Below are 26,280 nucleotides of genomic sequence, written 5' to 3'. Positions count from 1 at the left end.
AGTGGAGAGGGTGGTTTAGTATTCCTGAAACATTAGCTAATCAGAGCTTTTGATAAAAACCATTTAATATCTCCATTGCAACACACATGACAAAACCCGACACTACACATTAACATGGTGCTAATTTATAAACAAACTTACACATTTCACACAGCAAAACAAATCACTGAACAATCCTCTGGGTGCACTTGAGTAACTAAAGTAAAAGGAATGAAATACCTTTAACAAAAATAAGGAATAGTTATTGTAAGGGTATTTGCCTGGCAGAAGTCTGTGCATGCTCGTTCTGCAGGGGATACCAAGTGAAAGATGGCACAGAACAGAAACATTACATGATTCTAGCATTTGAACCCACACAGCAGAACAAGCTGAATACGTGTAAGAGAATCTTAAATTTCTTTGTAGTCTTACAGTTGTAAAGTATGATATATAAAAATAAAGGAACTTTAAAATGTTGATACTTGGCAACAGTTAACTATTCAGCTACTTCATCTTTTAATGTTTTAACGTGGTGGCCTATGGAATGGAATACTGAGCAATTCACAGAAAAGTCAGGGGAACCAACAGTGAGAATTTTAAGTTTTAATTTTATACCTTCAGTGAAATAATTTAGCATTTTTTGTATGAGATTTTTAAGTCTATATGCACTTCAAATAAGCTGGTTCCAAAATAAAGCAAGTTTTTAAAACCGAACTGTAAGGGGAAGGTTAGTGAGGCAGTCATGCCAACATATGAGCTTGACCATTACTGAAAAGGACAGCACAGCACAGTTTTCTTGTGCTTTCCCTCTGCCTCATCCTTTCTCTGAAAGGAGTCAAGAAATAGAAATTCAGGTAAGTGTTCTCACTCAGGGAACATATATTTCACCTGTTACAAAAAAATCAGAGAACTTAGGTGGGTTTTTAGGAGGATTTACAGGGTCAACAATATACTAAGGAAATTCTGCACAGCCCTGGTGACAGCAGTGTTGTTCCCACTAAAGCTCCTTAAAGCTTTATCTTCCTGTCCTTAGGCTCAAGCACTGAAACATCATCCAAGTCAGTCAAGCTCCCTTCCTCAAAGAAAACTGGCTCATAAAATTGTGTCAGTTCACACTGATACTTTACTAACACTCTATTGCAGGACATTCAAACATCCCCCCCCAACAGTTAAAAGAGGACTCTTACTGTAAGAACCCTGTCTATGATCCAGGAAAATAGGCCGAGGCTGGTGTTCCAGCAGCTTTTGGTGACAGCTGGGCTTTGGTTGGCAAGTAGGGTCTCAGGTACTCTGCAGAACAGCACAGGACACTGCATTGAACCAGGGCTGTTACTGCCCTGCAAGTACATTGCAAATAAGGCCTTGCTCTATTGTTTCGTACTTACCCGAGTTAAGTGTGTTTTGACTAAGCCCTCGTAAAGGAATGCTGTCATCTTTTCTCTTGAAATACTTGGATTCCAGACCCAGCTGATCACCACTAGAAACAGAAAGGCCAATTACAATTTAAAGCAAATACAGTTTAGTATCAGTGCATTACAATGAGGGCAGCTACAGACTTGCTCACAAAAACCTTCAGTAACAAGTGTGACTATGTTTCTATGACCTTTACCATTTAAAGTTGAACTATAACTGAGTACATTAAGAACAGCCTAGAACTATTTTTTTCCGTGAGCCAGCACTGGCTGGCTTAGATCTGCCAGCAGGAGCAACGCTGAACTGTTGTTCTTTGGGGCCCACTCCTGAAAAGCACAGCTCTTCCTCTGGTTTCGACAGACCACCACAAAATTCATTAGCATGGTAACAAAGAAAGGCAGACCACAGAACTAGGCTTGGTACTAGAACCATTTTACTCGGTTCCAAACACACCAAAATGACAAAGGGCTTTATAAATATAATAATGAAAATACTAAATTGCAGTAGATGACACTCACTTCTCCTTATTCGCTGGGTGACCGGCTGCAGGCACTGTGTGAGCATCCGAACATCGACTCAATTTCAAAAGCTGTGAGTTCAACTGAACCTGCAGCGACAAAGAGCTGCAGGTTAAGAGTTACTCCAGATCTGAGAGTCCCCTCCCCCGACAGCATTCCCAGAGAAAAATTCCCAGGGATTTGTGTTTCTACACCTCACTGGCCCTGCTGTGCAGCAAAGCCTGCAAGAACAAGCAGCCTAAAGACAAGCATTAGCTGCAACATAGAATATACAGAATAACAGTCATAATATTCACAGCAAGGAGCCTAGGAGTAAGTACAGTAAATATTTATGTACTTTGAGAAATAGTCAAAATGTTGTGCTTTGATAGTTTGTATTGTCACATTCTTAACCAAACAAAAGAGTCAAAGTGCCTGCCTTTGGTACTGGACATTGGGAATTCCCATTTTTGTTGTGTGTCGGTTCCAGAAAGTTCTGGAAGGCATAGAAAGGAGAAATGGGATGACTGATTCCCGAGCTGTGAAAGGATGGTCGGTCAGGCTGTAAAAGAAATAAAAACACATCCATAAAGGAGAAACACAATTCTTCAAGTAATTGTAGAGATTAAAAATTCCACAATTAACAACTAACTGCCATTACAAAGCCAACACTTATGTGAGTCTTCCTGATGGGAAGAAAACATCGCTTTTCCAAGTTTTGTACATTTAAGGAAAACATAACTTTAAAAAGGTTAGATGAGGTGAGCACTCAGCTAGTAGAAAGCTGCACACCCTGTAATTGATTAAAGTATTAAATGTATCCATCTACAAATCAAGAGACCTCTTTGTATGAGCATGCCCTTCCACTATGAACAAGCAGCTCATCAGTTCCTGTTGCTGCTTTGTGACAGCAGAGATTTGTATAACACAGGGTGAGAACCAGCAAGTTACGTTATTCAACAATGATTGCAGGCAGCGTTCTGAAAGTCCCTGACTTTCCTGTTTCTGAAAATCACGAGTAAGAGTATTCAAATAGTACATTTTTGAGTTTTAACCTTTACAAAGAGAATTAGTAAGTTAACCTCTCAACACAAAAATGCCTTTTTTTTTTTGCCTTCACACTGCACTTCATCTTTTCCAAGATAATTCTGTATTGCTTTGTGTATTATATGTAAATGAGAGCTTAGAAGATTCTCACCTACAAGGCCCAGGACAAGAACCACCTAGCAGGGTATGACATTGTTGAAAAACAAACTAACAACCCCAAACCACACCCACCCAAAACTGTAGGCCCAGAAGAAGATGAAAGCACTTTTTTTTTCCCCTCCTTTAAGGCCCTGCATTGTAGCAACTCATGACCACCTCACCAGCCTGGTATTTACAGCTCTACCTTACCATGCTGTGAGGTGAAACAGCAGCCCTCCCACCACCATGGGCACTGGCAGAGGTGTCCAGCTTCTTTGCCATCTGAACTTCACTCAGCTGTTTGTTCAACCAGGTGATAACTGCAGAGAGGAAGAAAAAGCTCAAGTCCATTTGCTACCTCTTACAAGCTGTTTGAAATGGCCAGTAGCCCTTCCTCACAAAAAGTGACAACTCACTGGGTGTTTTTCCTCTCTAGTCCCATGCAAAGCCATTTGTTGAAGCTTCCTCCCCATGTCCAGGCCTCTGAGCACCCACCCCACCCCACAGCCCCAAGGGAAGGCTTCCCAGCATGCAGCTCTTGGCTATTGCATGACCTCAACAGCCAGAGGCTTGTTTTCCATACACAACAATAATTGCAGGTCTTCACAAAAACCCCAAAAGCTGCTTCCATCCATTTCAGTAGCAGTGAGATCACTGGGTCATTTTTACAGAGGGAGATACCAAACTGTATAAACCTACCATTTTCATTGGTTTTCAGTAACTGCTTGCTTTCTTCGAGTTTTTGTATTGTACTTTCTAGCTGTTCTTGTAGCTTGCAAACCTGTAATGCCCAGAATAATTATAACACCATCAGGAGTTATACTACTAGTGTTATACTAACTACGAACAACAAAAAAAGCATTTATGAAGTTGTACTAAAATTAAAAAAGTTTGAACTTAGTTTTTCACAAAAGCAATATGGTAATTCTTTTAAAGGAAGGCCTACTTTTAGCTAGGATTTCGACAAGGTGACAGCCAGAATCCTTCCTGACCTTTATTTTTCTGTGATTAAATAGCGCAAGGACTCTAAACAGGACAATGTCCTTAATGGAAGAAAAAGGTTCACTCTGTTCCTGTTCTTGTTCCCTTCAGCAATTTCCACATGAACATGCCTTCTATAGGGTGCTGACTCATCCATTACATTGCTTTGTTCTCTTAAAACAATTTTAGTTTTCTTCCACACAAATGGAAGGCCTTTACAAATCAGGTTAACATTAAAAAACCTGGAAGTTGATTACACATTTAAATAAACATGTTAGCTAAGCAAAAGAGTATATTCTATTGCATGGAAAGATTTAAGACCTTATTGCTCTAACTAAGTTAAACCCCACAAAACCCAACCAAGTCCATACAACAGCATTTCCAGCACAGGTTAACCCATCAATACCTCCTGCTCTTTCATCTGAAGAGATTGTCCCATCTCCTGTGACTCCCTCTGCTCTTTTTGAAGTTTCTCTTCTTTTTCTGCCAATAGTTTTTCTTGTTGAATTGTTACTGTATTTTTCAATTTTAATTTACTCATTAGAGTTTTCAAATCTCCTTGTAATTTCTTGATAATTTCATTAGCCTATTGAAAAAACCCAAACCATATATTACAAAAATAAACACCTAAGAAGAAGGGAGATGTTGCACAAGGGAATTGTCATGTTCAAACAAACCTTAAGGAGTTCAGCTGACAGCGACTTAATTGTTGTCTCTAGTTTTTCAATATGCCTTTGCTTTTCCTCTGTACTCTCTTCCAGTATCACCTTGAACAGAATGTTACACAATAAAGCTGTGATAGACATCGCTTATGATTTCAAGTAGAATGTTCATTAATTCTTTGAGAACTATCCTTACAAGAAATCAGTCAGTGTTTTTCAGTCAAATTTTATAGGATCATTAATCCTTTTTTTTCTTACCAGAAATACCATAAACTGTAACTCCAGTACCACAATATTAAATCTGAACTATACTTTTGATGCCACAATTTAGAATCTTAACTACATTTGAAAGCTGACTTGCTGTATTCATAAAAACTGGTCAGCAGCTACTCTGTGGAAACCACAATTAAGAAGGTTCTACCAAGTTTAAAGAAAATTAATGAAGAAACCTTTTGCTCTTGTGTTGCATCCAAGACTTCTTTTGTTCTGGTGACAAGCTGATCTTTGTCTTTGATCTCTTGTTCCAGGACAGCAACTCGTGTCTGCAGCTGATTAATGAGTTTCTCTTTTTCATGACATTCAGCATCCAGAGTTGTGTTCTCCCGGCGCAGGGACAGCACCTCCTGCTTTGCTCTTTGGCATTCCTAATGTTGGGAAGGAATTGAATTTTATTTTTCAAGAAAACCTGTAATTTTAATTTAAAAAGACATATTTAAATAGTAAGCATAATACGGAATGAAGAAGAGATTAATAAACTTAATATGCTATATTTCCTATGCAAGCTTACTACAGTTAGAGCATGGTAATGCTCTAACAGTAGGAAGCTTGATTTTGGGTATTGGGAAGCCGTACATCTTCTAATCCAGAAAGCTTTGCTTTCAGTTCTCTGACTGTGGAGTCTCCTTTGTATCTCCTCTCTGTCAGGTCCTTATTGATGACCTCGAGTTCTGAGAGTCTGGTCTGCAACTGCTGAATACTTTTCTGATGCAAATTTTCCAACTCCTTTTTCTGTTGTTCGTGCTGTTGTTGGTACTGAGTTTGTGCCTGTGAGAAGCAAAGAAATGAAGCAGTTACTCAATGAATCTGACCATTCCCATACAAGAATCCTGTTTATTCTTTCCAACCACTGTACCTGGAGAGCTCTTTCCTTTTCACTTGTCAGCTCCTGTGAGTGTTTGTTGCTCAGAGCTGTAGTGTAGGACGTCCATTCATTTTTCAGTTTGTCAAGTTCACGGCTCTTCTCTGACAAGTTCTGTTCAAGTTTGACAAAGCACAGAGTTTAAAAATGTATGCATTTCAGTCAATACTGAAGGATTCTTTACTGTTTCTTACTAAGAGGACATGGAACTATTAAAAAAAGTCTATTTCAGCACCAGATGCTGAAATATGTTAATTTTGTAACCAGGAAAAGTAAGGCACTGAGAAGCTGAAGAGCATTTTTCTTAACGCTGTGAATAAAATAATTCTAATTTTTAATTGCATTTTTTTTCCCAACCACTATTTAAGAGTGAAAAAACAGCCTGCTGATGGTGCCTACCCTTGTAACAGAGAGAACTCTATTAGGGGAAAAAAAGAAATAAAAGTTCTTAAGCAGCATCTTTTCCTCTTTTTGGTTTGTAATTCTGCATTTCAATTCAGCAAACGCATTCCAGTAACTCAAACTGAAGCTGCAGACATGAGGCAAACAAATATTCCATTCCAAAAATAATTCATAGCAGTTTTAATGGAATTGTTCTGTTTCATTATAGTCAAAAAAGTCACCTTGATAATTGTAGAATCTGACCCAAATCATTCTCTTGAAATACAAAAGTGATTACTATGCTGACTGCAAAAATCAAAAAGAAGTTGAGTAATTAAAGTCCAAGACTTCCAATTTATTTACCTTTGTTTCACAATTTTTCCAAATAAAATGATTTTCCATGGAATATATGAAGTATATTTATCATTTATCTTCACATGACCATATATTTAGTATTCAATCTGTGTGTGCATACACAGACAGACCTCTGCACAAAATAAAGTAGAATTCTCCTTGAGCAGTGTGAGAACTCAATTTAACTCTTCAGCTGCAGGCTTTACTCTCTCTCTATAAAAGCTACAGTAGACTGTTCTTGTCTTTTCATGCACTCTCACATCCATTATCTTGGCTAGGTAGTGGCTAACCAACCAGCCTACAAAAAGGGACATTTTCCACAAATCAAAAAAGCACAACACACAAAAGTTAAAAATTTATGTTACCTGTTGAGTGTAGCTCAGTTGCCTGGTAAGATCCTCTTCAGTTTTTTTAAGCTTTTCTTCCAACATCATTTTATCCTCCTACGTACAAATTGGCACCAAGTCAAATCCTTAGCTCCCAAAATACCATTAGTATTTAGCTTTCATTTAACCAGCACAGCCTGCCTAAGCACCCAACCACCCACTGTATTTGTGAAAAGATCACCTTATTAAATAAGTGTCATATTGAATAAGACGTAATTAGTAAATTTAAAAGAAAAGGCATTAGCCCACAATGTAAAAACTCCAAATTAAATTCTTACCAAACTTCTACAAGGAAATAGTATCTTATCATGAAAACTTGTTTACAAAGAAGTTACCTAAACAACAAATCAACTGAAATACTGTAAATCTATATTAATAGATATATTAATAATAAAATATATTAATAATGTATTAATGATCTTAATAATTATTATATTAATAATAAAATGGCTTATTAGGTGCCTAGAAACATGACAGCACAGTAGGAAAAACAAATCCCAGGTTATGAAACTGACAGCAGTCATACTACGAGGCCTTTATTTTTCATGAAATCAAACCTAGCATGCTATGAAAACGCATCAACATTCCAATTTTAATTTCCTATTTCTAGCCATTAGTCCTTTGCAGTCCATCAAGCCTCACAATTACCAGCAGATCATGCTCTCCTACAGCCAAGTGCAGAATAAAGACTGAGAGGTTGCAGCAAGTCACCCGTGCAGCTGCTCTGGCCATCAGCACAGGCTGTGAGCAGGGGAGCTGCAGCAGCCAGAGCACTCAGCAGCTGCACACTGTGAAACACCTCAGCTGCTGCCACTCCAAATGCCTCCTGAATGCACTGCTTTCGGTGCCAGGGTCACAGTCACCATTTAGATCTTACAACATTCACCCAAGTGGCTGCATGCAATGACATATTTGAGCTAAAAGGAAAAATAAATCAGTGCATACAACTTGGTACATTCTTCTGAATTACTGAGAATGAAGAAAATGCTTAAGTACATACAGCATCAAGGTTTAGTTGCAGTTAATGATAAACTTTCATTTTACCTTAAGGCATTTCAAACAGTTGGCTAAAAATTTCTTTATTTCCGCATCAGTTCCTGGCAGGAATTTTAGAGAGAGATGGGTAAGGTGTTTGAAGGGGTTGGTCTCCACTACATTTAAAGAGACAGGTGTATGATCTAGCGCAGGTGCTGAAGAAACTAACTGCAGCAAAAACCTAGGCAAAAACCAAGACAATCAAATGTTTAGCATATTTTTTTCTCACACTACCTGTAGATCCTAAGCTATTTCCCAATAAAATATATTTTTGCATGTAAAAGGCTGTCCAGTTTTTGCTCAAGAAAGAATTCTCCTCCCAAGACTCTGGTTTTGCCAGTTACATCCACCAATTTATATTCAGGTCAGGGGCAGGTCAGATTATCCTTGTTCTACTGACTCTTCTCAGACTGAGTGACTGACAAGCACTTTAAGAACTCAATAGGTACACACAGAGTAACATGGCACACACTTGTGACCTACCTTGGGATATCTTTGTTCTGCTCCTGAATGCATTGCTGAAGCAGATCTATAAATTTTTGCGGGAAAGCAGAGAAGTCTACCAAGAGACCTTGTTGGGACTTCAAACTATATAAACAGACAGAAACCAGAATGTTAACAATACAGAGAACTGTAATTTATTTCCTATAAAATATTTTGTTTACACTAGTAGAAAGAACCAGTTCTGATCATGTCATTCAAGTTTACTAGCATGTTATTTTCAATCAGAAGTGTGTCTACATATCACAAAATCACGAAGTGGTCAGGCTGGAAGAGACCATGATGGGTCAGCTAGTCCAACCTCCCTGCTTGAGCAGGGTCATCCTAGAGCACATCTTGGTTAATAATCCCCAGAGGATACTTCTGATCACAAGAGTTCTTGCACATGGGCTGCACTAATTAAAAACCAGAAGTTGCTGTGGTGTAACAAATGTGCCCTTTGAGTAGGCATCATCCTCACGGCACAGCCTGGAGCAGTTATGGGACAGGGCACAGGGAACAAGCACAGAACAAGGAGGGGAGACTCAGCCATCACCTCTATCACCTACTCACTCATTCCTCTGCCCCCCTTCTCCATAGACAAAGCAAACTCACAAACATCCAGCAGCGCATGCACAAAGCTGTGCCTCTACAACAAAACACTTCTGCATGTCTTTCTTGCAAAACACTATTTTGCTTCCGCCTTTTGATCCACACACTGATCACACCTCCCTTTTTAAAACCACCAAAGCCACTCCCCCAAAAAAAACTCCAAACAAACAAACCCGCGCCAAAAAAACCCACACCAAAACAAAGCAAAAAATGAAATAAATAAATACCCAAAGAAAGCAGAAAACTGAACTGTTCATCTGTTCATGCCTGAAATCCAAATTCAATGATTTGCTCAAATTCTGAGCAAGTAAATGAGACCCAACAGTACAATCATGCAAGAAACCCCTAAGACACAGGCTCAGGTCTGTGAATCCACGTTCATGCAAACACACTTACCTCTCGTAATTATTTCCCTGAACTAGTTCACACACACACAACAGTCTGTAAGAAGCAATTAGGATAAACAGAAGATACCAGCAGTAACATGAACTGTGGTACAGTGGCACTGTGTCCCTGCATGGGACTTAACATCGGGATCCCAACGTTCCTGTGTGTAATCTGAGCTGGTCACCCTCCGGAACCTGGCTGCTCCACCGGCTGGTCAGAGAACGATACTGACCAAACCCCACAACTGAAAAATGCCAAAACCTGAATTCTAACATAGACCACTCAAAGCTAAAAATATTCCCTTGCTCTTTTTTGCCATTTAGAAATGCTTCACAGAGAAAATACTGTAATTTCACTTACCTTTGAAAATCTTCCTCAGATATGACAAGGTTATAAAGGAAAAAAGGATCAGTATCATCAGTCAATCGAACAGCTAAGTCCTGAAAAGATGTACATTTAAATATGATTAAAATACTATAAGCTACCCAGGAGTCTTTAAATATTTTAAACCAGCACTGCAAACGGTATTGAATGTTTTTGCTGTTTAACCAAAACCACAATAGAATTGTAGCAACTAATTCAGAATGTTTAAAACATTGCCATTTAACACAACTTCAAATACTACAGTGGGAAAGCAAGGAAAACCTTTATGCAGTACATTAGGCCCAAGCAGCTGCTCCCTGTAACAGTGCTCGCCCCTGTGGGAAGGATATTCCCTAGCAGAAGTACAAAAGTAAGGAGAAACATGCCAGCTGTTCCAACATAATGAAGTGTGACCACAGCACATGTACATACACACAACTGCAACTTGTTTCAGTAATTCAGGTGCCAGTAACACCAACAAAACTCTCAGCTGGAGACACATAAGCAAACTCAGGGATTTATACACACAGTTCAAGTTAAAACTAATGCCACCCCAAGCCAGCTGGGGTGGATTGATGGGTGGGATAAGAATGCCTGCTAGCTCTAATGTCCCATCAAGCACTGGAAGTTCTCTCTTAGACTGATCACTCCCTGCTGTACTCAACTGCATTTCCAGGCTCCCCCTGACACAGGCTGCAGCTCAGTACACACGTCTAACTGAACTGCTCCTGCACAGTGGGAAGTAATATTAGCACTGCCACCAGCAGCAAAACCTTACCAAAAGCTGCTGTACTGCTTTACAAACAAATCTTTACTTAGCAACGCTATAACCAACCCATGACCAACCTTAACATCGTGCCAGGGGAAAGAACAGTTCGGTGACAAATCACACATGCAACAGAAGAGATTAAAAAATCTCCAGTAGTGGTCTCATTGCTATTTTCCCTGAGAGACTTTTTTCCTTACTCCCAGTTTCACACCTTGAACTAAAGGTACTCTTAATCTCTAACTCATGATCCTCTGAGCGTCTCCAAACACTTTTAATATGCAAGTTTGCTAAGACCCATCAACAGCCAAACTAAAATAGAGGACTAAAAAGGCTGGGGGAGAGGCAGAGGTGGAAAAACGCAATACCAAACCAACTAAGTTACTCAAAAAATTACATAAAAAATAAAGTGAAATGGGAAACACTAAAATCACATTTTGCTTTTTCTTTTTTTACTTATCCGTTTATACAATGAAATTCAGGTAATACCTAATGAACGACACAGATATGATTCATTTACAAACCTTTTTATGGACAGGATTAGAAATTGACAGTAGTTCAATATTCACTCGAACATTTAATCTCCTGTGTACAAAAAGATGAAACTCAGTAATAAAGCAAGAAAACATTCCCCAAATAACATGTGTTCACAGCTGCGTTACAGCAATCAATGGCATTTTAAAAATAAAAATTTAGGCAGAAACATTATGACTACAACTAAGATATAAGTTTCAGTCATTGCAGCTCCTCAGTCAGAGCTGGATTTTTGCTGCTTGCTTGTTATCCACCAGGCTTTAAATAGCAAGGCAAAAGTTTCAAAACTTTGTCCAGGAACTAGAACTTTTGGAAAAGCCTGTTGAAATTTATTAATTTCAAAGTTCTGATAATCATTTATACAGTGCTACCTTGTCTTCAATGACTTCTTGTCGAGTACAAAGTCACTTGTAATACAACACACACCACGGACATCAGCCTTTCCGCGGCTTCTCACACAGGTGAGTCAGGCACACACTGTCTCATCCAGACAGGACCCATAGTGCCGAAATTCATGCTATTTTGAAGAGACACTTCACACACAGAATGTCTGGCTTCCCCAGACACCACCGCCGTGCGCACCCTCGCACGGGTGGCTCAAACCCGCGGGTCGCTGGGCCGCAGGGCGCTGAGGAGGCCGCGGTGTGCCGGGGGGAGGCGGAACGGCCCGCGGGCAACGCTGCGGCCAGGGCGACGCCAAACACCGCGCTGGGCCCGGCAGCCGCCCAGCCCTCGAGTGGCCTCGGCCCCGGGCACAGCGGCGCTTCTGCCGAGCCACTGCGAGTTCGCTCCGCTGCAGGCGCCCCGCCGGCCCCGCTCCCTTGGCGAGGCACCCACGGCGACCGCCCGGCCCTCGCCGGCTGCCCCGGGCCTCGCCAGACCCGGTCCCTCCCTCACCGGAGGATGCCCGCAGCAACCCCAAAGCGCAGGTACCGCAGAGCTCTGCCCGGCAGCGCTCAGAGCACAGGGCAGGCAGGAGAAAAGCGCCTCTGGCTCGCAGCCCCTCTGAGGAGCGCAAAGAGGCTCCTGCACGGCCGGCCCGCACTCACCGCTCCTCGCAGCCGCAGCCGCGCACTCGCACCGACACCGCCCGGTCGAAGATGCGCTCCGCCGCCATCTTGCTCCCGCCCGCGGGGAGGGGCCGCAACATGGCGGCGCGGGGGCCGTCGGGAGCGGCAATGGCGGCGCCGGAGCCGCAGCCGGGGCGCTGCGCTTACTTCGTGCTGAGGAAGAGGCGCTTCTGCAGGATGATTCCGGCGCCCGGCAGGCGCTTCTGCGGAGAGCACGGCCACCAGGAGGTGCGGGGACCCTTCTCCGGCCGGGAGGGCGGGCGGGCGGGCGGGCTCGGGCTCTGCCTCGCTCTGGCGGCACGGGGGGGAGAGGCAGCGCCTGTGCCTTCCCTTGAGCCTTCGTGTGCCGGGCACTCGCTTCAACCCAGCAGTAGCGCTGCCCTTGCATTAGGGGTTTATTCTTTTAGGATCCAGTCGAGTATTAAGTTGTCGTCTCAGTTTCTCTGTTCCGGTTAACCCACCTATTCTGAATAGGTGTTTTATGAAGCTGATGCCCATCAACAGCTTTTTTGAAACAGGACGCTGAATGCATGCTGAAGTGTTTTCTATAACTTTTCTAACTAGGAACAAAATGACAGAAAAAGAATTCCGTGCCCTCTTGATCCAAAACAGTGAGTATATGTAAATGCTTTTCCTGTGCTTTGTCAGTACTCCCATGATACTTACTTTTCTCTCTATTTGGTTTTTAGCACTGTATATGAAGATCAACTACAAAAGCATTTAAAAAAATGTAACTCAAGAGAGAAGCCAAGGCCCGTAAGTGCACTGTAATTTCAGCACTTCCTCTCGGATTTTAGACCTTAAACATTACAGCCCTGCAGAGGATTTCTGTGCTGACAGCAGCTGTGAGCTGCAGGGCAGCAGTTCTACCAAAGCACTACTGTAAGGCAGGATGGAAGCTCGATAAGTACTTGCTGAAATGCAACTTACATTCCAGTCCCCTCATATTCTCTGCCCCTTCTCATTGTAATTTGGTACAGTTTTTCAGTTCTTAGTTACAAATAAAAACGTTTAATTCATTTTTCTCAGAAACACACCCAGGGAACAGGCTCTCACAGTGCCATTCATTTCAGAGGCTGGTTAAGAGGTTGTCCTGGGAAAGTAAAACCAACAGGGAGGCTCCAGGTATTCCAGCGAACTGCCCGCTCCAGTCAGGCTGGCAGTGAGACATAGAAACCTTGGCTGACAGCTGCTGAGTGAACAGGACGTGTTTAAACAGCTCTTGCAAGAAAGCAGAGGATGGTTTCTTTATTGCCTGCCTTTCTGCCTAATTAGTAATACCTGGGAAACCTTGGTAATACCTAAGGTGTATTACCTTAGTAGTAATACCTGCATCTTTAGTAATACCTGGGACACCTTAAAATGTAAGCACTAGTAAGCACTGACTGCGTAACTCTTATTAACGTGTTCAATCTTGTTAAACTGTGTCAGAAGAGTAATTTCTGGCTGGGATTCAGGATCAGACTATAGGAAGAAAAATTCTTGGAAAATCTTACTTCAGTGGATTCCTATTGCTACATACCTTCTTATGAACACTGAAGAATTTAGCTATTTGCTTCCTGGTAATTAACTGAATCAAATTTATTTTCTTTTGATTTTTTTTAAAGGTCTACTTTGTTCAAGATATTAATGCTGGTTTAAAAGATGTTGCAGAAATACCAGAAAAACAAGTGAGTACATTATTTGGTTTTAAGTTCAGTCCTTACATGTTGCAATTTGTCATATGACTATAAAGATACAGAAAAATTGAATGGTCTCATATTTATTGGTGTCGCTTTCTTTTTCCTTGAAAAGGTTCCTCTATCTTCTCTCTCTATCGAAGAGCTGCAGAACTTAATTATCAAGTTGAAAAAAGCAAGTAATGGTGAGCTTAGTACTAAATACTAAAAATAAGAGGTTTTAATTGAATGGGTTAAATATTTCATTGTTATTTTTGTGGTTAGATACCTGTAAAAATATGAGACCAGTGGCATAAAACACATCTGAAATAATGATCAGGCAGACTTCCAGTAGCTAAATTTTACTACAGAAAGTAAAATAGATTGAAAGAATGATGAAACACCAATCCTGTGTTCCCTTCCTTTTGTTTTTCTTTTTTTTCCACACTCTGATATCACTACAGTTAACAATACAGCTCTGTTATAAACATACGATAATAGATTTATGCTCCCAACAGACTGTTTTGTTAGTGCTACAAATTGAGTTCATATCACAGTTGTAATGTGTGTTACAAACTAGGAACTCTTGGAAACTGGAAAGCTATACCTAAAAGTTTTGCATTTGCCTACAGGCCTGGAACTTCATCTTAAGGAACAAATACTGTCCCACCAGGCTTTACAAGAAGCCTTAAATGACCCAAAGAATGGGGAATCTGCTTTCAAACACCTGAAACAACAGGTTTGGTCTGATTTACTCATAACTATAGAGGGGTTTGAATGTGAAATTGTGCTGCTGCAAATTTGAGTGACTGGGTGCATTGCGCCCGTTGCTTCCTGCAGAGGAAATCTGATATGATAAAACAAAACACACATCCTCTGTACACACATCATCTTTTCCCTAATCCCTTACTGAAAGGAAGGCTTAAAAAAGTCTTCTGCAGTTTGTTGAAGGAATTATTTTTTCTGTAAGGCATTACAATACACAGTGTAAATACTTGCTTGGTTCACAAATAATCTTTTGATGTTTGTAGGCTTCTATTTTAGGTAACATGGAAAAATTGCATTTACTTGGTCCAGGAAGGTGTTTTGTTGAGTTTGGAGCTGGGCGAGGAAAGCTGTCTCATTGGGTTGATGTTGCCTTACAGAATGTTGAAAGTGTTCAGTTTTTGCTTGTGGAAAGGGCAACCACAAGATTCAAGGTAAGAGGATATTGTCACATTAGTAAAGTATAGTTTTTAAACCATTGCCATTGAAGCTGTTAGTATTTATTTTTTGTCCTCAATAAATTTAAATTTTACAAGTTACATGTTCCGTACTTCACCAATAGCAAATTTATTAGAAAAAAATCCTGGTGTTTAATGTTGGAAAGTCACTTGACTTGACAGGGAAAAAGTCTGACATTAACACCTGGAGAAAAATTATAATTATTTGTGGCCACTCCTACTTAATGATCTTGTCCTGTTTAAATAGGTGGATGGAAAACATAAAAGGAGAGATTCTATATTTGAGAGACTTCAAGTAGACATTCAGCACTTATGTTTAAGTAAGTTCTTTCTTGGCCTTTGTCATTCTGAAATAGAGGCTTATTTTTTAAATTTCAGATACTGGGGTTCCAAGCACTTTGTATGTAGCACACTTAAATATACTTGTATTTGAAGATTATTCTCAGTGGTTGCTTGGACATGTTGATGCTGTGTGTATACACATATATACATACAGGCATGTGTAAATATACATAGATGCATACATATATATTAAATGGAGTTTTAAAGTTTTCTGCTTTTTATACACTCATGGGACATCATTACAGATGAGAAGTAGCAAAACAAATACATTTTAAAAGTTTTTTAGCCCTTGCAGGAATAAACATGTTTGCATTGTTTGTTCTATGTGTAGAATTAAGCAAGTCATACACCATCAATGATGCAGAATTTGTGGAGGCACCTGTCAGCAGGAGATGCATCAATGTCGTATTTACCTTTCATAGGCTGTGTAGAAAGGCTGAAGTGGTTAAATATGCTTCCCAGCCTCAGCATCCTATTCTTTTAATTTGTCTTAACAAAAGACTCTTTCCTTTGAATAGCTTATAACTGAATGTACCAATCATTTTTAGTAGTGTACCATGTACATGAAAAATACATGTACCATGTATTTTTAGTAGTGGCAAACATTTATTTCTAAGTGCACTGAAATTGTATTTTAAAAAAAAAAAACCATACAGGTGCTGGGGTAGTTGTGGTTTGGATGAGGGTTTTGTTGGTTGTTTTTTTTTTTCCCCTCCAGATAAGGTACCTATTTTGGAGAAGAAAAAACTACCAGTGGTAGGAATTGGGAAGCATTTGTGTGGTGCTGCAACAGGTATGAATTACAGATGTAGGAACTACAGAAAGTCAGGATACTAAACCTTACGCTCTCGACTGATCTTCCAAACTGTCCTTTTAAGCTGTTCTTGCCCTCTAACCCCTTTGTTGGTGAATACAGTAATTAAATTCTAAATATCTGTCAACTCCAGTGGAATAGTAAAAGGATAATAGATGTAAGGATACTTTAGGCAGAAGTGAAGCCTTTTTTGGCTTTAATAGATTAGAACGGAGAATAGTGTGTGGTGGCATGGGTCATGCATTTGAGAGTACTTTTTTAGCACAGTTGCCTCTTCTTTGAAATACTTTTCTTTCTAAATTTTTATTGGCTGTCTGAATATGTATCCCAAACACAAACAGGATTGTGTTTCTGTCCTGAAAACTTTAAACAAATACAGTTTTTTTAATGTTATATGGTTACTACATAGAGAAAGACATCTGAAATATGACACCTTTATAGGTACTGTGACAAAGATGACACAGTTAAGCATTTAAGAAGTACATGTGCATATTAAATAGATGGTGTCCTAGATATCAAACTTCTAGAGCAAATACTTGTGTGTTTTACAGGAACGATATACTCTTACAGTATGCTAATTTTTTAACCGAACTATTTTAAATTCACTTGTGCAGAACAAATATTCAGGGGATAAGCCCTTAGAAGCTCCAAAAGGTCTCATAATATTAATTTAGCATTTAGGGTTTTAATGGTTTCAAAGCATGTTTGTAATTTTTAGTTATCATTGAACTTGCTTTTTGGCTTAATTTGTGATCTATAATTTTATTTTTCTTTGTGGGAAGCATTCCCACATTCCCAACCATGATACATAAATATAAATAATGGCATGGTGTTTATGGATATTTTTTGGTGGGGGGGGGGGATGTACTTGTTCATTCCCAGATCTTGCTTTGAGATGCTTGGTTGAAAGTTACACCACTTGCTGTGATGGGGGAGATGAAGAGCCTGCACCAAAACGCTCCAGGGCTGCTCAGACAGAGGTGGCTCCTCAGAGATCTGCTGGTAATGAAAGCACCACAGAAGACCATAAGCCTGTAGCTGGAATTGTTATTGCTCTGTGTTGCCATCACAAGTGTGACTGGACACATTATGTAGGCAGAGAGTTCTTTAAATCAGTAGGACTGGGACCAGTGGAATTTCATTATTTTCAGAGAATGAGTAGTTGGGCCACTTGTGGCATGCGAGAAACCACAAGCAAAGCTTCTACAAGTGAAGACAGTGAAGATCAAACTGATGACACAGAAGAACATGAGCAAACACTCAGCAGGACAGAAAGTGGTTCAGATACTTTACAAGGGTATGTATTTTTGTTTTTCCTAGCCAATGGACTCTAGCAGAAAAGCTGTGTCTAGTGGCACATTAAATTGTTTTGGGTCCTCAAATGGACGCATTTTGCAGAAACATTTAATTACTAAACTTATGGAAATACTTTAAAAATACAATTTTCATGAACATACATTTCAAAATATTTCAACAGTCATGCTTGCCTGACTGAAATGAACTTAGAGTGATTTCAGTAGTTTTTCTAAGCTTAACTACTAATGTTAATTAACAAAACTATTTCCTGACAGCTGTTCATTCTTTCCTTCCTTTCTCTGAAACTAGGATACTGAGTGCTGAGGAACGAAAGGAGATCGGCTGCCTCTGTAAACGGCTGATTGATCATGGCCGGATTGAGTATTTACAACAACAAGGATACAAGGCTGCACTACACTATTACACGGAGTCTGCTGTGTCCTTGGAGAATGTGCTGTTGACAGCTGTCCCAAGTCCTTCTTTGATACCAGAGCCAACTGTATGACAGAAAATAGATTTGGAATTGGCAGGGGAAAAAACAAACCCTATGAAACTCATCTGGACTTTTTTAAAAAGCTAATTCATTTCTTACAAAAAAACCCTTTTGTCATCTTTCCTGTACCCTAGAAAAGGTCTTATATTTTTCAGTTTCACTGGGAATTACAAATATGCAAACCAGTTCACATCAGTGGAAATATAAAATCCCTAAGAATATTTGAAACCTGTTGTAGCCTCTTCGCTGTGAAGAATTGTACTTGATATTTTCTTCCATTCACAGTTACATTCTTTATTCATTTGGATTCATGACAGGAGGAGAACCAGAAGAACTTTCCAGATTTCCTGAAAGACAATAGGTTAAACTAAGAGAAGTTAACATATTTTATTTTCACTTTGAAGTTCAGAATAGCTTTGTATTTCCTCTTAAAATGCTTAAGTAGACCTAAGTACTTTCATCAGCCTGTGCTGCTAAGGAATCTAGTCAAGAAGAAAACTTACATCTAAAGTGTCATCGTGGTATAATTTTGTAATGAAATATAGATAAGAAAAAAGTTGGCTTAGTGTTCTAAATCAAGAGCATTTCAATCATTTTTTAAGCATTCACAAAACACAGAATGAAGATCACAACGAACATTTTATATCTGCAGTGAAGTGCTCTCTGCAAAAAACAGCTGCCACCTGAACATCTGTTCCAAAGTGCTTATTTGGGTCTCTTAACTGCAACATTTAAGCTGTTACTTTGGAAACTATGAATAGCAAATATTTGTCATGTTTTAGAAGTGGGATGAAACTGGGGGGGTATTTTGTTTAAGTGACTTTATTTTGTGTCAGGGAAAGCAAGCTGTGACAAACATCTGTTTATCAGGTATTGATAGTTCATTGCTAAAAGACATATGTTGGGAAAATAGGCATTTCTCCCTTAATCCTCCTCTGGAAGTACCATCTGAACAACGTCCAAAAATAGGAAAAGTTGAGCTTCATGAATTAAAGGGTGCTAGAAGACCTTCACTATGTAAACTGATTATTTCGCAAATACAAAAGACAGTCATCAGCTTCTAGTTATTCATGGTATAGATAACTCAGGCACATTTATTCCAGTGCTCCATGGTTCCAGTATGTTCCTATGCTGTTTGTGGTGAAGACCTACTGTGCCAACTCCTGTTAGAAGTGCCCCTGCCCTCAGTAAAAGCCTGTTTACAGATTTTTTTGAAAAAGCTACTCATTTATTAGGAGGATTATTCATGTTTCATTTCTATATATATCCTAGATTTTATTTATCCAGTTCATTCCTCTCTTCCTCACTGTATTGTGGAGAGATCAGAATTAATAAAAAAGCCTTGCCTGTTTTCTTGAGTGACTCCTGAATATACATGTGCATGAAGTCAATGCCAAACATTTCCTGTTGCTCCTCCTCATCTGTGTTCTCACATGGAGGGAGTGTTACCTCTAGCTCCAGTGGGTTGTCTCTGAAGTTGACAAATCTAGGAATTCACCAGAAAAGGTTACTCTTGCAGTAAGTTTTGTCCAGAGAAAAAAACTCTTTTGAAACTGAATTAAGATTTCTCAAGCACTATTTTTAGCAAAATGAAATTAAACTTTTGTTATACTAAACTCACTACTCTATCAATAGTATTAAATAAACTAAGAAGATGCTATCTAACAGTAGCTGATTGTGGTGACAAAAAACATTGTGGTCCTCATAATTTTCCATCAGTTTTTGACCCCATTGTCAGGTGTATTGAGCTTTCACAAGCAGGTGAGTGGATGAGAACAGTGCAAATGCCTCCGCCCAGCTTTGCAAGGCAGGAGCCAGTCCTGTCTCTCTTTATTCTTGGTCCATCCTTGGGCCTATGTTTGTACATATTTAGTTAAGGAGGTGCTTCCAAAAGAGCTGAGAACAGGAACTGTCTTACTGGTTAGGCATGATTTATGCAGACTAGCATTGTTTCTCTAAAATGGCCAACATCCAGCAATCCAAATGAAAATGCAAACAACAGGAAAGTTTCTGTCATGGTATACTGAGGAGTAGTTCAAATTCTACCAATTAAGAATTTACATTATTTTTTATTTTTCATATCAAGTACAGGACATGTCCCTAAACCTAATCTTTTTTTTTTTTTTAAATTCTGAATGCTTGATTTCTCAATGGCAAAATTCTACTTTTTGTCACTTTTATGCCTGCCATGTATTTTTCTGCAAGCTTTTGCCTTTAGAGAGTGATATAAAAGGGCAATTGTAGGGGGAGGGCTATGAAATGAGAAAATGTGTTTTAGTTTACTTTTTCATGTGAGACTGTAGCTATCATAATTAACTTCTTATTACTAAGTTTCACTACACTTGCTTGACTAAATCCTTAATTGTTGTTAATCTGTGTAATTATGCTGATTTATTGTGTCCATCTCTACAACTGTGGTAGTGTCTTTTCCTCTCCCTTAGTATCACTATGATACACAACTCAAGAGAGGCTTTGAAAAATATTTTCTAGTATTTTCATTTGTATTTCTATTGCTTTTTCTTACCTCAGATTTGTCATGTCCTTCATACAAGCTGGAATATCCTTAAGTTTGTTGTTGCTAAGAACAAGAGTACTAAGATTTTTCATATTACCAATGGTTTCTGGCAAAGAGTTTATTTCATTCCTTTGGAGCCATAAAGTGTGGAGGTTCTCCATTCTGAAAAATAGGTATTTGTGCAATAAATCAAGATTTAGAAAATAGATCATATCCGTTATTACCATAAAATAATTAATTTTTCAGTCACATAAAGGACTCATAAGGTAGCAATTATCAAAGGAAGCCCCATATCCAAGATAATCACCTAATCCCTGTTCAAAAATATCATTGACAGTAAATATTTAACCTTATAGTTGATACTGAATTTATTGTTAATTGAATGGATTATTTCAGCTCATCCAAAACATCACACTAGGGCTGATAAAATCTTGAGTGAGGTTAACATAAAAATTACCTATTGAAGTAGTATTTATTAATTAGAATTTCAATGCAGTGGAATTGTGACCAAGATGAGCTTTGAGCTTTACTTACCTGTCAATTGCATCAGGGAGCTCCTGGAGTTTGTTTCCCCCCATATCTAACCATTCCAGATTTGGCATGTTGAGAAGAGCTGAAGGGATGGTAGTAAACTGATTCATGCACAGATCTATGTGTGAAAGCTTCTTTAAATCACTGAGCTGAAAAGAAGGGGAGATTTAATCCAACTTTGTGTAGCTGTTGCAGCAGTACAGCAGTGCTCTAATAACGTTGAGAAACATTAAAACACATTCTGAAGCCAGTAAACACAGAAGGGTTTTGAGTTACAATAGCTGATAGTACCTAACAATAAGGTACCTTGTAAGTTTTGCCTGGAGGGTAGGTAGGTTTGGGACTTTACCTCCCACTCAGTAGTGAGTGCCCTAACTGCTGACTACAATGCAGCTATGCCCCAAGCCTCAAGAAAAAGAATTTTAAAGACAGCACTGTCCTTAGTATTTCATACTCCATGCAATATGCCATTTTCATTAGTCAAATATTCAGATTTTTATGTATCAAATTGCATGGACTGTATTTTAGAGTAAATCTTGACACTTTCCATGCTGTAAGTCTACTACTCTGGCAAGACATTCTAAAAATGCAACATAGCATCTAAGTGCTTTGGTGAATCGTGCCTTCACGTGCTTTTGCGATGTTCAAGTGATGTTTTATGGCAGATCTGGTCCAACTGTTTAAACACTGAATGCCACTCAAGTGCACATAACCAGAGCTTCACAGTGTTCACATTGCTGCAGTCTCCATAGGACAGAACCACAGATTTTCTACATTACCCCATGCAACCTGTATCCACATAGATTTTGTAAATTCTGGATTTTGGCTAATAGTGTATATTTCCATTTGAAGATTCTGTGTTGGCTATTGCTGTTTGAACTCACTCAATTTTGCAAGGCACTGACTGCTGTCAACTATTGCCACAACTGGCTTTTTAAATAAATTAAAACAAGCAAATATGGTTACATACTTGTCATCTCTATCTAAGAGACTAATAGTTACAGATGCAGGTCTCTCACATTTAGGTGAGTTCAAATTAAAGTTCCATAGTAGGCGAGTAGTTGTCTTTAGTCTCCCATAATTGTTTTCAGCATTTGAGAACAACACTTGTTCAACTCTGCACAGACAACTGTATAAATCACACAACCCCTTTTCAGAGCTGGCTGTTCTGGTAAACATGCTTACAGTTGTGTCGCAGCATATGGTACCAATTTATACTCTCAAAAGGGAACTTCTCTGTGCTAAGGCATCAGACTCTTAGTGGGGTAAATCAGTGAAGATAACCGGCCTAAACAAATTGATACGGACTGTATCACTGCCCTCCCAGCACTGCCAAGTCATTTATCTGGCCAAAATAAAGACTGGCTCCTTCAGCTACTCAAGTATGTGCTTCTCATGTGGCTTCAATTTGACCAGTCATAGAAAGATTGTTCACATCAGTGTTTCTGGGTAGTACTGTGCAATCACAGTATCACAGCAAATCTGAAATCAGAAGTGCAATGTGTAATGATAATTGGCTTTGTATAAATTCAAAATATGCATTAAACAAAACTAAACAGTGTCAAAACCTGAGGAGGAAGATCACAGATACTTCTGTTGACAGCCAGTTCCAGTCTTTCCAGACTGATGCAGTTACTTATTTCCTTAGGAACAGATTTTATTCTGTTGTAGCTGAGAAGCAGCTCTTGGAGATTGGTCAGCTGGCCTGTAGAGAGCACAAATGAAAAATGTACATGTTTATTCTATTTGAGGCACAGCATTACTTGTTTTGTCTTATCCTTTTACTGTTATATAAATGCTCTGTGTTCTCACAAAACAAAACAAAACAAAAATCACCAAACTGCAAAGAGTAGCACTTCAGGACTCTTTAGTACAGAACTGAACTGTAGTTGAGTGCTTCAAGGAAAAACCCAAATCCAAAAAATTATGACTAGGCTACTCATGCTGTGGATTCAGAACATGAAGTCTGTTTTTCAATATCACTTTGCTAGCTGCATTATGATGTCTAGTCCCTGCTGTGCAAACAGGCTCTTCTTCTGTCATGGGGAGCTTTCATAGAGAAATGTCTCTTCCATCCAGCCCCATTTTTAGTTTAAAGGGAATCTATGGTTTGGAGATCTCTATCTCACTGTCCCATTTAAATAATCTGTTTTCTTACTACCCAGTAGGATTATGAGACCAGCAAAGGGCACAAAAATGGCACATTTGTGCAAGACCAATTTTCTTAGAAAAGCAGCTTAAAATAAAAGAAAGCACAGCTCACCAATTTCTTTAGGTACACTTTCAATTGAATTCCGGGATAGATCCAGAACAACAAGACTGTGAAATCTTCCAATAAACTGAGGAATTTTCTGCAAACTAGTTCTGTGAAGCTGCCATTCCTGGAGATGGATTAGTTTCAATAAGCATGAAGGTAATGTCTACAACAAGAAATATGAACCGGAAGAAATTCAACTTAGTATGCAGGAAGAGTACAGGCTGAGGCAGAAGTTTTGCTTGAAACACTAACAGTCTGTCCTTCTTCTTAAGCTATACTGTAACATGTGGGTTACAAAATGAATCCTGGGAACTGTTTTCTAAAATATGCTAAGAATAGCAAGCATAATTGATATGATTTTAATATCATACATATTAGGAAATGGTTTATATTTTATAAAGGTTTACATCAATATATTAGGAAAATGTTCTTCCTCCAGCGGGTGGTTGGGCACTGGAACAGGCTCCCCAGGGAAGTGGTCACAGCCCCAACCCTGCCAGAGTTCAGGAAATGTTTGGACAATGCTCTCAGGCACAGGGTGTGACTCTTGGAGATGGTGCTGTGCTGGGCCAGGAGTTGGACTCTGTGAACTCAGCATGTTCCATGATTCCATGATCCTGAAGTGAACACGAATGTGGGTTGTCATTCTGATCACAGATTTAACCTGCCTACTTTTGGCTTCCAGGATTTAAATACCTGCACTTCTGTCATTGACAAGTTTCAGGCTTGTTTTTGTTTCTTTCTTTCTTCCTTTTTTAAAAAAAATTCAATATAACTGAAGATGAAACTGCTCTAAATGGATTTTTGCACATAAAGGGAGATCTAAATTCTATTCCTGTTCTGTCAGTAAAAACAGTGAGCAGCTGAGATCAGAAGACCTGAGAGATAATAAAACTACAATGTCTGTATTCAAAGAGTTCTGAACAAGGACCACTGGCCTGCAGACCAGCAGAGTTTGGCTGGGTCTGGCTGTCATGTTCTCACTGGCCTCAATACAGACTAATTCTCATCACTTTCTAGGAGCTTGGCTATGTGTTTCTGCATGGCTCAGAGCACTGGTGACCTTCACTCTGCCAGAATTAACAGCAGATTACCTCTGTGCATGAGAAACAACAATAACAGTGTTCTGGGGATCTACAGGCTCATTTTCACTCTTAGATAGAGAAAATAAACAATAAGAAATATTTTCATGCACCCAAATACGGAGGGGGGTTTTCACCTTGATACATTTCAGTAGTTCTGGTGTGTGAATGTTAAATGAGAATTTACATAATAAAAATCATAATTTGCCGTGTAAATAATTTCTAATTCAGAAAAGCCTTTTGGGCTTTGTTTTTACAGAGTAATGCTTTATATTCAGGACTAAAAAACACCCAGCTTGCTTTTACACTCACAACAGTGTGTCCCAATTCACTGTTAGCAAAGCACAGTGAGCAGTTAATAGAACAAAAATAGTACCACTGTAAGTGTAAAGTTGTAAATAGTAGTTTTCTAATGCATCAGTCATTCCTACCAACACTACCTTCCATTCTTCTTCCTCTATCCTTAAAATTGCTCTTCCACCTTCATTAATAACTTTTTCTTTGAGCTTTGCTAAAGCAGCTCTCTCCTCCCAGACAAGCAGTAGCCTACAAGGGAAAGAAGATCTGCCAGTGGTGCCACAATGAATACAGCCAATAAATACTATCCTATTTGCTGGAAATAAAAGAGACAATTGCCTTACTGTCAAATAACACTAATTATATCTGGATGTTAATACACTACCAGTTGGAGAGAAGACAAACACTTAATGTTCAGCTGAGGTAATTTATAGGAATTCTATTTACAGTTCTTCAAATTTACATTCAGGAGGAGGACATAATTCACTTTCAACATGTTGCAGGAGGGCCACAGAATATAAAGTCATGTGGAATTAAGTTCCAAACCACATTTTGAAGCAGTCTCCTAAAATGAAAGCCTTCCATTCCACCATATATAAGTGCAACAAAATAAGGTCAATCAGCTTCTTTTAGCTTGATTTCCAAAGGGAACTTAAGCAAGAATTCCAACAACAAAACAATTCTCTTTCTTTCTGCTTGTGTTCTCCAGTAACTTTTGAATTTGTTGTTCCATTTCAAACACATCTGATTAATTAGAAGTTCCAAAAATAGAATGCTAAATTTCTTCAAATTTCATAAAATTGCTGGCAATTTTTTGACCAAGCAACCCTGCTAATAACTGTTAATAACTCAATGGAGAAGAAAGCATAACAAATCTTCACTGGTTAGAATATCTACACAGCAGAGGATTTTAGTATCTGACTTCAGGGCATTTAGTCTATATACTAATATTTTTATCATAGACACTAGATAAATTCTAATCACTGGGAATCCTGCAGGAGTAACAACTAAAGAATCAGAGTCTGGATGAGTTTGAAGAAACCAATTACAGTCTTCTGAAATGTAACATATGGTCTAGCTTTTCACATACTTAAAGATCTACAATTCACCTACCTTCCTGCAGACCTCTGCCTGAATTCCTTTTCTTTCTGTAATTCTTCATTTATCTTGTGTATTCTCACTTCCCAGAGTGTCTTCACAGCAGTGAATGTTCCCAGGCAAACTGCAGTTTCAGCCATGATCCTTTACATGTTCAGATTCAGTTGCAGGAATCTGACTGAATTTCAGGCTCAATGCACCACCTCATGTATCAGTTACCAGATGGGGACAGTGATGTGAAAACTAAAATACTGCAATACCCACTTCATTATGTTATTAAATTAATGTAAAGAACTGACAGGATTTTATTGACTGCTTTCTCTTTATAAAAATAGATAATTGCACCTAGATAAATTTTATCATAATAAGAAATGGTATTTTTTGCAGTCTCTGCATTCTTATCAGTGAACAACTGCTTCTCTCAGTTCCTTCCAATGGTAGGCTATGCATT

The 26,280-nt window shown here is 39.0% G+C and overlaps 3 protein-coding genes across 6 annotated transcripts in view; 1 reads left to right on the top strand and 2 right to left on the bottom strand.

Moving 5' to 3' along the window:
* Positions 1 to 12,305, bottom strand: part of SASS6 (SAS-6 centriolar assembly protein) — a 12,853-nt gene extending 548 nt beyond the window's left edge. Inside the window, exons 1-17 of one of the 2 annotated variants that reach the window (XM_032118806.1) lie at positions 12,203 to 12,305; positions 11,144 to 11,204; positions 9,851 to 9,930; positions 8,495 to 8,599; positions 8,021 to 8,192; positions 6,956 to 7,033; positions 5,850 to 5,969; positions 5,570 to 5,761; positions 5,167 to 5,361; positions 4,733 to 4,822; positions 4,462 to 4,641; positions 3,774 to 3,855; positions 3,285 to 3,394; positions 2,329 to 2,451; positions 1,911 to 1,999; positions 1,365 to 1,456; positions 1,167 to 1,269 (exon numbers count right to left, since the gene is read on the bottom strand). In XM_032118806.1, the coding sequence (XP_031974697.1) occupies positions 1,181 to 1,269; positions 1,365 to 1,456; positions 1,911 to 1,999; positions 2,329 to 2,451; positions 3,285 to 3,394; positions 3,774 to 3,855; positions 4,462 to 4,641; positions 4,733 to 4,822; positions 5,167 to 5,361; positions 5,570 to 5,761; positions 5,850 to 5,969; positions 6,956 to 7,033; positions 8,021 to 8,192; positions 8,495 to 8,599; positions 9,851 to 9,930; positions 11,144 to 11,204; positions 12,203 to 12,303 (1,959 nt within the window). In that variant the 5' untranslated portion in view covers positions 12,304 to 12,305 and the 3' untranslated portion in view covers positions 1,167 to 1,180. Of the gene's footprint in view, positions 1 to 47; positions 1,270 to 1,364; positions 1,457 to 1,910; positions 2,000 to 2,328; positions 2,452 to 3,284; positions 3,395 to 3,773; positions 3,856 to 4,461; positions 4,642 to 4,732; positions 4,823 to 5,166; positions 5,362 to 5,569; positions 5,762 to 5,849; positions 5,970 to 6,955; positions 7,034 to 8,020; positions 8,193 to 8,494; positions 8,600 to 9,850; positions 9,931 to 11,143; positions 11,205 to 12,202 lie in introns of those variants that run through there. The other variant, XM_032118805.1, reaches the window with a different exon arrangement.
* Positions 12,234 to 19,400, top strand: TRMT13 (tRNA methyltransferase 13 homolog). The gene is made up of 11 exons (XM_032118810.1): positions 12,234 to 12,451; positions 12,788 to 12,834; positions 12,913 to 12,979; positions 13,831 to 13,893; positions 14,018 to 14,087; positions 14,514 to 14,620; positions 14,913 to 15,080; positions 15,352 to 15,424; positions 16,165 to 16,239; positions 17,143 to 17,557; positions 17,866 to 19,400. Exons 1-11 carry the CDS (start codon positions 12,254 to 12,256, stop codon positions 18,059 to 18,061), a joined length of 1,479 nt encoding a protein of 492 aa, XP_031974701.1. The 5' UTR covers positions 12,234 to 12,253; the 3' UTR covers positions 18,062 to 19,400.
* The window catches only part of LRRC39 (leucine rich repeat containing 39), a 12,102-nt gene continuing 3,469 nt past the window's right edge, over positions 17,648 to 26,280 (bottom strand). The window contains exons 5-12 of one of the 3 annotated variants that reach the window (XM_032118815.1): positions 25,845 to 26,080; positions 24,866 to 24,980; positions 23,359 to 23,515; positions 22,664 to 22,800; positions 21,099 to 21,244; positions 20,574 to 20,726; positions 19,396 to 19,535; positions 17,648 to 18,396 (exon numbers count right to left, since the gene is read on the bottom strand). In XM_032118815.1, the coding sequence (XP_031974706.1) occupies positions 18,344 to 18,396; positions 19,396 to 19,535; positions 20,574 to 20,726; positions 21,099 to 21,244; positions 22,664 to 22,800; positions 23,359 to 23,515; positions 24,866 to 24,980; positions 25,845 to 25,969 (1,026 nt within the window). In that variant the 5' untranslated portion in view covers positions 25,970 to 26,080 and the 3' untranslated portion in view covers positions 17,648 to 18,343. The remainder of the gene's footprint in view (positions 18,397 to 19,395; positions 19,536 to 20,573; positions 20,727 to 21,098; positions 21,245 to 22,663; positions 22,801 to 23,358; positions 23,516 to 24,865; positions 24,981 to 25,844; positions 26,081 to 26,280) is intronic. The other 2 variants (XM_032118814.1, XM_032118816.1) reach the window with 2 other exon arrangements.

Source organism: Corvus moneduloides, chromosome 9 (assembly GCF_009650955.1).
Source record: "Corvus moneduloides isolate bCorMon1 chromosome 9, bCorMon1.pri, whole genome shotgun sequence".
Taxonomy (NCBI): domain Eukaryota; kingdom Metazoa; phylum Chordata; class Aves; order Passeriformes; family Corvidae; genus Corvus; species Corvus moneduloides.
Note: the sequence above shows the minus strand (reverse complement) of the source record. Positions and strands in the feature narration are given on the sequence as shown.

Excerpts from the sequence above, each read along its gene's own strand:
- TRMT13 (XM_032118810.1), top strand. The coding sequence starts at position 12,254 with ATGCGCTCCGCCGCCATCTTGCTCCCGCCCGCGGGGAGGGGCCGCAAC. Across the intron at positions 14,088-14,513 it reads GTTGAAAAAAGCAAGTAATG|GCCTGGAACTTCATCTTAAG; the intron begins GTGAGCTTAGTA and ends ATTTGCCTACAG. Across the intron at positions 16,240-17,142 it reads TTTGTGTGGTGCTGCAACAG|ATCTTGCTTTGAGATGCTTG; the intron begins GTATGAATTACA and ends GTTCATTCCCAG.